General features: G+C 46.0%; 1 protein-coding gene across 4 annotated transcripts in view; it reads right to left on the reverse strand.

Annotated features, from left to right (window-relative positions):
* sik3 (SIK family kinase 3) overlaps positions 1-12500 on the reverse strand; it is an 89896-nt gene that overhangs the window by 49790 nt on the left and 27606 nt on the right. For all 4 annotated transcript variants that reach the window (XM_063205541.1, XM_063205542.1, XM_063205539.1 and 1 more), the window contains exons 2-8: positions 9725-9841; positions 8550-8613; positions 7411-7572; positions 6192-6316; positions 5419-5542; positions 1831-1949; positions 1173-1283 (exon numbers count right to left, since the gene is read on the reverse strand). In XM_063205541.1, coding sequence (XP_063061611.1) covers positions 1173-1283; positions 1831-1949; positions 5419-5542; positions 6192-6316; positions 7411-7572; positions 8550-8613; positions 9725-9841 — 822 coding nt within the window. The remainder of the gene's footprint in view (positions 1-1172; positions 1284-1830; positions 1950-5418; positions 5543-6191; positions 6317-7410; positions 7573-8549; positions 8614-9724; positions 9842-12500) is intronic.

The following is a 12500-nucleotide window of genomic DNA, read 5'->3' on the forward strand; positions in this document are numbered from 1 at the left end:
ATGTTATGTTATGTTATGTTATGTTATGTTATGTTATGTTATGTTATGTTATGTTATGTTATGTTATGTTAGCCTACATTACATTATTACAGCCTATTATATAATTCATTAAAGCTGCTATGATGGTTAAGAAAATTATGGCTAGTGAAAAGGCCCAATGGCTAGTGAGTCAGGAAAACCACTAGCCAAAATGGCTGGTAAGCGAAAAAGTTAGTGTAAAGCACTGGTGTGTGTGTGTGTGTGTGTGTGTGTGTGTGTGTGTGTGTGTGTGTGTGTGTGTGTGTGTGTGTGTGTGTGTGTGTGTAAGCAAATATGTACATGATAGCTCTGTACTGAATTGATGAATTTACTGGTGATGAAAGTAGATACGGTCTGCTCTAATTTCACCAGTCGAGACCCACATGGCAGGCTAAACATTGCTCAAATGGCCCAGTGAAGACACTGTTTCCTGTACTTGGTAAGTATCGTATCATTGGCCCAGGCCAGAGAGAGAGAGAGAGAGAGAGAGAGAGAGAGAGAGAGAGAGAGAGAGAGAAAGAGAAAGAGAGAGTGAGAGAGAGGTTGAGAGAGAGAGGGTCTGAGAGAGAGAGGGTCTCAGAGAGAGAGAGAGAGAGAGAGAGAGAGAGAGAGAGAGAGAGAGAGAGAGAGAGAGAGAGAGAGAAAAAGAGAGAGAGCGAGCGAGAGAGAGAGCGTGAAAAAGACATGAGATCTCTAGTGCGGACACTGTTTCCTGTACTTGTGAAGTATCGTTGGCCCAGGGTGGCGTCATCAGGCATAAGTGTCTTCTCCAATTAGCGGAGGTATATGACAGTGAAGTCATCCTTCAGTAATCTGACTCGGAGTGTAAGTCGAGTGGCGCTCAGTTAACTTGTTTGCCAGAGCTCTGCTGCAAACAAAAACCGCTGAGAGCACACAGAGGGCAGATTTAAATCAGAGGAAGCCTTGAGGTGTTGGTGTGGGCGGTCCACATCACGTGAAGTGTTTTTTTTTTCTTTTTAAGTGAAGGTACAATGTGAATTGCTGACACAAGAGTACCGGGTAAGAGCAATTTTGTGCTTCACATTTCATTTTGGAGAAAAAAAACCTATAACTTGGATTATGTGACTGGACAGGTGTGTGTGTAGGTGTGTGTGTGTGTGTGTGTGTGTGTGTGTGTGTGTGTGTGTGTGTACCTGTAGGGTGCGTTCTCGATCCAGGCCCATCTCTGACATGGCCAGTAGCACCTGCTCGTTAATCAGCTCCGTCTCGCGCTCCGTCTTCACCTGCTCACACTCCGCTATCAACTAATGTCAAAACACACACACACACACACACACACAAATTAGTACAAAGGCATACACACACATAACATAAACTTTTACATAAACCTACTGATTGAAACATCCGTCAAGTCCAAGAAGTTGTCCAGATACTTACAAATGAACAAATGCAACTGAACTTACAAGTAACATGACTGAATCTTCAAACACACACACACACACACACACACACACACACACTTGCGACACCGTACATCCGTTCCCACAAACACAGAGAGAGCGAGAGAGCGAGAGAGTGAGAGAGCGAGAGAGAGAGAGAGCAAAAGAGATGAGTAGGATGGATGGACAGACGCAAAAATATAAATAGATACAAGCTAATTAGCCACAACTCACAGCTAAAAGCAAGGATGTGACCTGACCACAACTTTAATCAGCAGTTGAAGACAAAGGAACAACAATGAACTGTGGCAGTGCTGGTGTGACCAGGCAGGCCAACACGAAACTCACACACAGGTGCAAACACATACACACACACACACACGCACGCACAAACAGCGTTGGGTCATCGTACCCTCTCGAAGTCTGGGTCGGGGTCTCCCTGCCGCATCCACTTGTTCTTACAGATCTGCTCCATGGAGAGGCGTCTGCTGGGGTCCAGGACCAGCATGTGTCGGATCAAGTACTCACAGTCTGAAACACACACACACACACACACAAAAATGATGACTGACTGACTAGTAGGGATGGGCAATATGGCAAAAATGTCATATCACGTTTTTTTTTTACAAATAAAATCTTGATCATCACTATCTTCCATCGAAAAAAAATCCCAAACAAACAAACAAACAGGCATTTAATATATTTGCAATTTGTAACTAGACTGCCTGTGCAGTCGCCTTCGACTGCTTAAGGTATATCCCCGAAACGCGACGCTTCCAGTCCCCCATCATTCCTACCACTCCCGTCCACCATTTCGGAAACGTATATGATACATACAGACGTGACATGACGTGCATAGGCTTAAAACCAAACGACTATTGTGAAAATGAAGCAAAAAAATGGGGCAAATGGTAATACTGTTTTAATGGTTCAGTGGATATACCACATTAGGTACAGTGTAATAACCAGTGTAACAATATTTAATACAATGTAATTTTTTTACTTACATCATGTGTTTGTGCGTAAGTGGTATTACATGGTATTGCATATTGTTACACTGGTATTACACTATATTACATGGTATTGCATACTGTTACACTCGTTATTACACTGTACCTGATATTGCATATTGTTACACTGGTATTACACTAGTATTACATGGTATTAAATATTGTTACATTGGTTATTACACTGTACCTAATATGGTAGATTCACTGAAATGGTGAACCATTAAAATAAGGTGTTACCGGGCAAATCAATCCACCCAGTCAGAAGTTATGGGTCAAATGAAAATTCCGCCATTTTGAAAGTGTTGTCTTCCAAACTCGAATCAGTTCATGAACCTACCCTAGAGCATTCACACACAAAATCTGGGACAAATCCATCCACCCGGTCAGTAGTTATGGGCCAAAGAATAATTCGGCCATCTTGAATTCAGCCATCTTGAAAGTGTTGACCTCCAAACTCGAATCAGTTCATGAGCCTACCCTAGAGCATTCACACACCAAATCTGGGACAAATCCATCCACCCGGTCAGAAGTTATGGACCAAACAAAAATTCGGCCATCTTGAATTCAGCCATCTTGAAAGTGTTGACCTCCCAACTCGAAGCAGTTCATGAACCTACCCTAGAGCATTCACCCAAAAAATCTGGGACAAATCCATCCACCCGGTCAGAAGTTATGGACCAAACAAAAATTCGGCCATCTTGAATTCAGCCATCTTGAAAGTGTTGACCTCCAAACTCGAATCAGTTCATGAACCTGCCCTAGAGCATTCACCCAAAAAATCTGGGACAAATCCAAACATCCGTTCAAAAGTTATCGCGTTAACACGAAAGACCTTACGCGGCGGCGGCGGACGCGGACGCGGACGCGGCGGACGCGGCGGCGGCGCACGCAAAACCATTACATCCCCGACGCTCCGCGTTTCGGGGATATAATCAGAAATTAATTAAATGTAAACACTCTGATGAGTAAGTAGATATCACTCTGATACTGATTGTAAGCATCTTCACTGCAAGGCGATCTATACGATTTCTCCACCTTGGCAAATACGAGACTATTTTGTACTCGAATTCACAATTCACGATTTAATATCGCCATATCGCCCACCTCTACTCACAAGACAAGACAGTTATTGAGAAGACAACTAAATTTAAGAAAAAAATATGTTTCAAATTTTCACAATCTCAGGCAAAACTGGCTAACTCGCGTCGTCAACCCTTATTAGAATTAAAAATGCTTTAGATTGTGTACCTTGACAGACACGAGAAGTAAAGCTGAACAGTGAACACAGTCAGTTTCTCTCATTTAGAAAATACTATTTCTTTCCTCAGTGAGTGACAACCCCACACACAGCGAGAGAATGGCACTATAATCACACCTACAGAGTCAGACACAATAATTCTGCACCGGACCCAGGACAAATTCATCCGAAAGGGCACTCCACCCAATACATACACCCAATTCTGTGCCCCTTTCTACCTGGGCCCAGGACAACTGACCCCCTTTGTCCACCCCAGTCGCCTTCCTTGGCTGCGCCAACTCAGGAGGCAGATCCAGGCAGCACAGCAGACGGCCTGATGTGACAACATGCCAACTACGGCGGCACCGCAACGAGACAATGTGTAATATGCAAATTACGTGCTAAATATTGCAATGATGATACGGGATGCAATGAATAAATACTGAAAAATGGGGGACGGTAGCAACACTGTGAAAATCAGCAATGACGACACGATTTGCAATACATAAACACTTCAATTATCTACGTCTTTCAGTCTTCGTGTTCGCTGCTAGACTGCAGACGGGCGGCGGAGCTGCAGTATACTGTATGTCTGAGGCTGTGAGTCTAGAGGTGCAGGTGAGGTCGGGTGAAGGACATACGGTAGACGCAAAACAAAAGAAAGAAAATTCTACAGCTTGGCTGTCTGGCACCCAGTTCATACGAAGAGTTTTTCGTTGCATATTAATGACTTTTTGGAATTTAGCATTTTTATTACCAGACACGACTGTTCAGACATCCTATGCATCTACAAGTATGTGTGAATTCTTGCCACTCAAGTATAACATACTTTTTGAACCTATATAAAACGCATGTCGCAATACAATGCCCAATACAAAAATGTATATTTCCCCAAAATGTTCCAAAGTAGATAGTCATTTTACAATGAAGCCATAAACAGAATGTTGTCTGGCACAGCTGACATACACAGGTCAGAGGTGGGACCAAGCAGTGGCTTTTTAAAACCCCTTCGCTGTACTGTAGAACTGGACAGAACCAGAAAAAGAGAAGCAACTTGGTTGCCAAATAGGTAACTGCATTGCAACCATGAAACCGCTATAGCATAGTATTGCTTTGGGGAAAGGAAGTGCAGACCACTCATCCAGCGTAACGCTGTTTTGCACTTTGCACCATTCGTCTGTGCACTAGTGTAACTACTATGGGTGTTCACCAGGGCTCTAAATTAACACCTTCCAACTGGCGAAATGCTGGTGAAATTTCAGGTAGGCTGGTGAAAAAGATCAACTTACCAGCCACTTTCACCCATTAGTGAGTGTGTGATTGGCTAGTAGGATTAACATCTACTAGCCATTTTGGCTGGTGATGAAAAAAGTTAATTTAGAGCCCTGGTTTTCACAGTATAAGCAAAAATACTGAATCAAACCAAAATATCGCAAAACACGCCCACTCAATGCAAAAGCGTGTGCTCAAGTTGGGTCTCCTAAGGGGGCGTTGTCCCCTACTTCTTCTTCTCTTTTTGAGGTGTATGTGCAAGACGTGCGCTACCGCCATCTACAGCGCTATGGGGACTTCATTGATTCTCAACCTCAGGACTCCGAAGGTCTCCTAACCGAAGGTCTCCTAAAGGGGCGCTCACCCGACATAAAGTGGATACCGGAAAAGAAACAAAATGACGCTTCTTGCTAGATCCACTTTCTTTGGAATAAGTCTTTGCACAACTCTGTGGCCAGCTGTGAAGGAGAAGGGGACTCACCGGTGGACATGAAGAAGGGGATCCGGAACTTCCCGCTCAGCACTCGGGCCCGCAGGTTCTGCAGCGTGCTGCCGTCGAAGGGGAGAGCGCCGCACACCAGGACATATAGCACCACACCTAAACTCTACAGGCCGCAACGAAAGAGGAATAGGAGAAGAGAGAGAGAGAGAGAGAGAGAGAGAGAGAGAGAGAGAGAGAGAGAGAGAGAGAGAGAGAGAGAGAGAGAGAGGGGGAGAGATTGTTACTGGTTTAGGCGGCTCTAATGGCAACCATGAAAATAAAAAAGGGTGACCACTTTACTTGCCGGTGACATGTGTATGTATGTATTATAAACATTATGTCAACGTCAAACCTTTTAATACAGCATAACAATTAATCAAGTGCATAACAATTGACTTTTCTCAAACGGCATGGTTGTCCCACCTCCCTTGGTTTGCCCTTTTCTTAGTCCCAATAGAACGTCTCTGCTTTGAACACGCTTCTACCTAGGGCCGTTGGAGCTGCTTAAAGTTGATTGCTTCCCTACAAAGTGGGCGGAGTTCCCGAGTTTCTCCAGAGGTCAGAAAGTACCCCAAAGGTGTTACGTCACTAGGAGGGTGCCGTTTTCACACTATTATAAAATGTTATGTCATACGAATGACGCTGGTGTCAAGTAAAGTGTAACCCAAAAAAGAGAGGGGAAAGAGGGAAAGGGGGGGGGAGGCAGTGGGGAGAAGAGAGTGAACACAGAGAGCCAGGAAACGGAGTGTGAGAGGGTGTGAGAGAGGACGTACCCAGATGTCCACTTTGGGTCCGTCGTACTCCTTCCCTTCGAAGAGCTCGGGGGCGGCGTAGGGGGGGCTCCCGCACCACGTCTTCAGCAGCTGCCCTCGCGAGAACAGGTTGCTGAAGCCAAAATCTAGCGGAGAGACAGAGAGAGAGAGAGAGAGAGAGAGAGAGAGAGAGAGAGAGAGAGAGAGAGGGAGAGAGAGAGAGAGAGAGAGAGAGAGAGAGAGAGAGAGAGAGAGAGAGAGGAGGGGGTGTAGTATTAAACATTTATTTTTTATTATTGTCAGTAAAAGCAGGTTACATCCCACATGGGAGATGTTACACCTCCTTTGAGAGGAACATGAACATTAACCAGCCATCATATTCATAATCCAAGACAGAGAGTGTGTTAGTGAGATAGAGAAAGAGAAAGAGAAAGAGAGAGGGGGAGGATAGAGAAAGGGGGGAGTGGAGAGAGAGGGGTGGGGTAGAAGAGAGAGAGAGAAAGATAGCGAAAGAGAGGGAGAGAGAGAGAGAGAGAGAGAGAGAGAGAGAGAGAGAGAGAGAGAGAGAGAGAGAGAGAAATGTAGACACAGAGACAAAGAAAGTGATAGTAACGTCACCAAATGCTCATTAAATAATTAAACAGTCCCTTATTTGGCTGAGATGTGCTCAGAGATAACAGTCCATAATTCATCAGCTACATAATCATATAACGCCACTCATTTATTCTCTACTGAGAGACCACATTATTAATGAATTGGCCACGCAGCCACGTGCACATTAAGCCCCTCCACTATACACATGGGAGGCAGCTTCAAAACCACAACTCAATACAGCTCAGTCACTCACAAACACACACATAGGCAAAGACACACACAGACACACACTCAGGCAAACAAACACACACACACACACACACACACACACACACACACACACACACACACACACACACACACACACACACACACACACACACACACACACACACACACACACGCAGAGACACACACGCAGAGACACACACGCAGAGACACACACGCAGAGACACACACGCAGAGACACACACACAGACAGACAGACACACACACAGACAGACAGACAGACACAGACACAGACACAGACACAGACACACATACAGACACACATACAGACACACATACAGACACAGACACACACACACAGACACACACACACACACACACACACACACACACACACACACACGGTCCTGTCCCGTACCTGCGATCTTGATGTTGAGGTTGTGGTCCAGTAGCAGGTTCTCTGCCTTCAGGTCGCGGTGCACGATGTTGCGGCAGTGGCAGAAGTGCACCGCCGCCACGATCTGCTTGAACTTGCGCCGCGCATCCTTCTCCGCCATGCGCCCGTGAGCCACCAGGTGATCTGCAGGGCACGAGAGGGCACTCAAGTCACATGGCATCTACATAGCACATTTTATTTAGGATACATGGACTCCACAGGTTTGAGTTAGTGAGAGTGAGCGAGAGAGAGAGGGATGAACATTTGAATTTGAGAGTGAGTGAGTGAGTGAGTGAGTGAGTGAGTGAGTGAGTGAGTGAGTGAGTGAGTGAGTGAGTGAGTGAGTGAGTGAGTGAGTGAGTGAGTGAGTGAGTGAGTGAGTGAGTGAGTGAGTCAGTGAGTGAGTCAGTGAGTGTGTGTGTGTGTGTGTGTGTGTGTGTGTGTGTGTGAGTGAGTGAGTGTGTGTGTGTGTGTGTGTGTAGGAGTACGAGAGACAGAGAGACAGAGATATACAGAGAGTCAGAGCCAAAGACAGACAAGAACAGACAGATAGACAGAAGAATATGTGCTCTCACTACGCAGAATTGACAAAAACAACTGCACCAGCATGAAAACATGATGATGCACGAGGATGGAATGAGATAAAAAGTGGACAAAATGAGAAACTGAAAGTATTTAGTCTGTGTGTGTGTGTGTGTGTATGTGAGTGTTTGAGTGTGTGAGCAAGTGTGTGCATGCAAGAGAGAAAGAGAGGATGCCATGTCTTCATGTGTACCTGTACTGCGTGTAAGAGACAGATATGACTCTTTCGATACGAGAAAATGTGTGCGTGTTTGACAGACTGACACAGACTGAGACACAGACCAACATTAAGAGTAGAAGCTAGAATACTAAAACACAAAGTCTTTGTGGGGGCAGAGATTTTTTTTGTGGTGAAGGAAAGTCAGATATGATCAGAAAGCGTTGAATGACAGAAAAAGAGACTCGAGGAGACAGAGGGCAGCAAAAGACAGATACGGGATCAAAGACAACGCTGAGAGAGAGAGAGACAGAGAGAGAGAGAGAGAGAGAGAGAGAGAGAGAGAGAGAGAGAGAGAGAGAGAAGTGAAAAGAGGACTCACCGAATATCTCCCCTCCACTGGCGTACTCTGTTACCAGATAGATCATCCTCTCTGTCTCCATCACCTTCACGACACACATGCATAAGCACAAAGGTTAGCAGCCGACATCACTTAATGTACATTTGCTGTCACTTTGGATGCATTTGTGAATATTTGAGTTGATAAGTTAGACTTAAGTTCATAATTTGGTAGAGTTGTCCCTCCAGGACTTTAACCCAGGCCTTCAAACACCCACACAGCCCTACTTACGGTCACTCTATCACAAGTACGTGCGTGTATAGTACAGACCGGATAGAGGCAGATGAAGGCTTGTTTGTTTGTTTGTGCACGCGTGTGCGTGTGCGTGTGTGTGTGTGTGTGTGTGTGTGTGTGTGTGTGTGTGTGTGTGTGTGTGTGTGTGTGTGTGTGTGTGTGTGTGTGTGTGTGTGTGTGTGTGTGTGTGTGTGTGTGTGTGTGTGCACGTGTTTCCTAATGGACAGCTGTGGCCTAATGGTTCCTGAGGCCTGTTGGGTCTCAGCTTGAAACGCTGTACCAGTAAAGATGAATGTGGGTGGATTGAGAAAATAACTAAGTGCTGTCTCCTGCATCATCATCTATGGCTGAGGATGCCTTAGGGGAGGAGGCATCTACCCCCACATTGCTCCAGGGGGAATGGCCCTGTGCCTAAATAAACCGTCTAAATAAACTGTACGTCACTCAAAAGATTTGTGACTCGTCTGTGGTGGTCGTACACTAGATAGGGTGTAGTGAGAGTGCCTTATATAGGATTGTGGCCAGAAAAGGTATTGCAGAAAAGGTATTGCTCATCGAAAACGTGCTGCCTATTGCCACCACCACTAACCTTGCAATTCCCATGTAGGCAGTATGTTGCTGATGATGAAAAAAATGCTCGCCATGTAATAATGTAAAACATTTACGCATGTGTTTGTGTGTGTGTACCTCTGTATGTGTGAAAGCGTGTGTGTAAACGTATGTGTGTGTGTGTGTGTGTGTGTGTGTGTGTGTGTGTGTGTGTGTGTGTGTGTGTGTGTGTGTGTGTGTGTGTGTGTAAACGTGTGTGTGTGTAAACGTGTGTGTGTGTGTGTGTGTGTGTGTGTGTGTGTGTGTGTGTGTGTGTGTGTGTGTGTGTGTGTGTGTGTGTGTGTGTGTAAGTTCTCATGCGTGTGTGAGCTGACCTGGTAGAGGCGGATGATGTGAGGGTGCCTGAGCATCTTCATGATCTGCACCTCTCTGAAGATCTTCTTCAAGTTCTCATCGTCAAGCTGAGTCTTGTCCACTATCTTTATTGCCACCTGGGAACAAAAGAGAGACAGAGAGAGAGAACATTAGGGTGGTGAAACTCATAAAGAAGTTATATTTATGATGTGTATGATTGTACAGAGGTTGTGTGTATGTGTGCGAGAGAGAGAGAGCGAGAGTGATCGTGAGAGGGGGTGAGTGTTTATGAGAGAGAGACAGAGAGAGACAGAGTGTTTATGAGAGAGAGAGAGAGAGAGACATAAAGAAAGAGACAGTGTGTGTGTGTGTGTGTGTGTGTGTGCGTGAGCGAGAGCGAGAGAGAGAGAGAGAGAGAGAAAGTGTGTGAGAGAGCGAGAGAACATTAGGCCAAACTCATAATATTGAATCGGTGTATGCTTGTACAGAGGTTGCATTGGTGTGCGAGAGAGAGAGAGAGAGAGAGAGAGAGAGAGAGAGAGAGAGAGAGAGAGAGAGAGAGAGAGAGAGAGACAGAGAGAGAGAGACAGAGAGAGAGAGACAGACAGAGAGAGACAGACAGACAGACAGACAGACAGACAGACAGACAGAGCGGGCGAGTGAGAGTTGAGAGTTTCAGTGGCAGGATTTCGAAAATGCAAAAATCTCAGACGAGTGTCTGTCTGGGTCTGGGACACACAGGCTGCATTGCTCCATCAGCCACACTCGCTTTGCCATTTCATTGCAACATCCCGCTCCAGTTCAGTTTGTTCTGTCACAAAATGGTGCTTGAGAGTGGAGTGGAGTGGAGAAGAGTGGAGTGGACGCGTGTGATGGATGACAGCCCACTCAAGTCAGGCATGGAGGGAGAGCCCACAGGCCGCGCAGCTTCACTGGAGCGCAATAGCAAAGGGCTGGTCCAGCACTGCAACTGTGGCTGCACCACAAGAAACAAAATGGAGGACGAGAGTCGACCATTGTGGGTGATCGCAACAAGTCGGTCCACCTAATAATGAACCCTCACATTTCAATATGTGTGTTGTCGTGCTGCTCACAGAATTTCCACTGTGGTGATTCTGGTTCGACTGCACATCGCCATGCTGCACGATTTAGCTAGCAGGCACTAGCACAATAGTGATGTGCTTGCCACCCTGGATTAACGGCGGATTATAAAATGGATACTCCATGAATATAAACTCATATTTTAATCTAGGACTAGCCAAAACACTAGCCAAAAACACATGCTAACAACCATAAACATGTACATCACAGATTATGACAAGCCAGTGAAGAGTGTTACTGTAGGTGTGTGTACTGGAGATATATTTGAACTGTTGATTGACCAACTTTCTGGACTGGAGTGCCTTTGGGTTTTCCACTTCTTTTGGTGAAACTGAAAACATTGCCCCTTTACTTTACTCCTGAACTTTCAAAACACTTCACACTTTACGTCATTTGGGACGGTGGGAAAAGAGAAGTCACAAAGGAACTTCCCATCTGCAAGACAAAAAGCGAAAGTGAAAAAACGGGCAAGTCAGTGATGGTCGGACAAACATCCACATCGTGAACAGATTCAAATGTGTCATCCAACCATTTTCTAGGATTTAAGGTCTTGGACAAAATACTCCAAAAGGTCTCTATTTGATTTGGGTAACTGATGTGATGATTGTAAAAAGCCTTCATCTCTCCCCCTCCCACTCCCTTCCTGTCACCTCAAACTATCCCATCAAATAAAGACATAAAACGACAAAAAAAAAATGCTGAATGCCCCCAGTACCTCTCCACAGCTGAGAGGATGGAATTACTGAAACCAAAACACAGAGGGAATGCAATATATGGCAGCACATTTTAGTGCTCTAAAGCCACTTTGCCCATACCATTTAAAGCCACTGTGGGCCTTGGTCATGTCTCCGATGGCTAAGGCAATGGTTTTCGAAGTGATAAGTCCGCAATCCAATCAAAGCCACTGTGTCCATGGCGTGCCACATTAAATGCCCACCCGTACCCCTGTGCTGCGACCGACGGCAGTAGAGCCAGTCAGCAGGGAGGGCTTTCCCAGTTCATGTGGGGACAGGCCGGACATATCTCCCTGATTGCCCCTGCATCCTGCACTCCCTCTCTTTGGCGGGGAGATGGACCGTTTCAAAAACAAGCCTGGCGGCCCCTGAGAGCTAGCGAGTGAACAAATGAGCAAGTGAGTAAGCAGCAAGCATGTGAGCCAGTGAGTGAGGGAATATTCTCTCACAGGTATTTCAAAAAAGGACCGAACCAAAAACAGGCAAACGCCAAGCCTTGCGTGTGCGTGTGCGTGTGTGATCTGTGTGTTCTCTGTGATTTATCATCCTGTGATTATCCTCATCAGTCTTTTCCTACTGCTGGCCAGCCTGACACACACACACACGCGCGCGCGCACGCGCGCGCACGCACGCACGCACGCACGCACGCACACGCACACGCACACGCACGCACACACACACACACACACACACACACACACACACACACACACACACACACACACACACACACACACACACACACACACACACACACACACACACACCATCAGGGCCCCTTTTGTCTACTCTACTGTACACTACATTGCTGCTCTACGTCCGCTCTGCTGTGGGCGACACACACACACACACACACACATATACACACACACACATATACACACACACGGCATCCATGCCAAGCACAACGGCTGGCCCACCGGCCCACTTCCGCGCGGATATTATTGGGAGGAAAGAGAGG

This window comes from Engraulis encrasicolus, chromosome 8 (genome assembly GCF_034702125.1).
Source record: "Engraulis encrasicolus isolate BLACKSEA-1 chromosome 8, IST_EnEncr_1.0, whole genome shotgun sequence".
NCBI classification, from domain to species: Eukaryota; Metazoa; Chordata; class Actinopteri; order Clupeiformes; family Engraulidae; genus Engraulis; species Engraulis encrasicolus.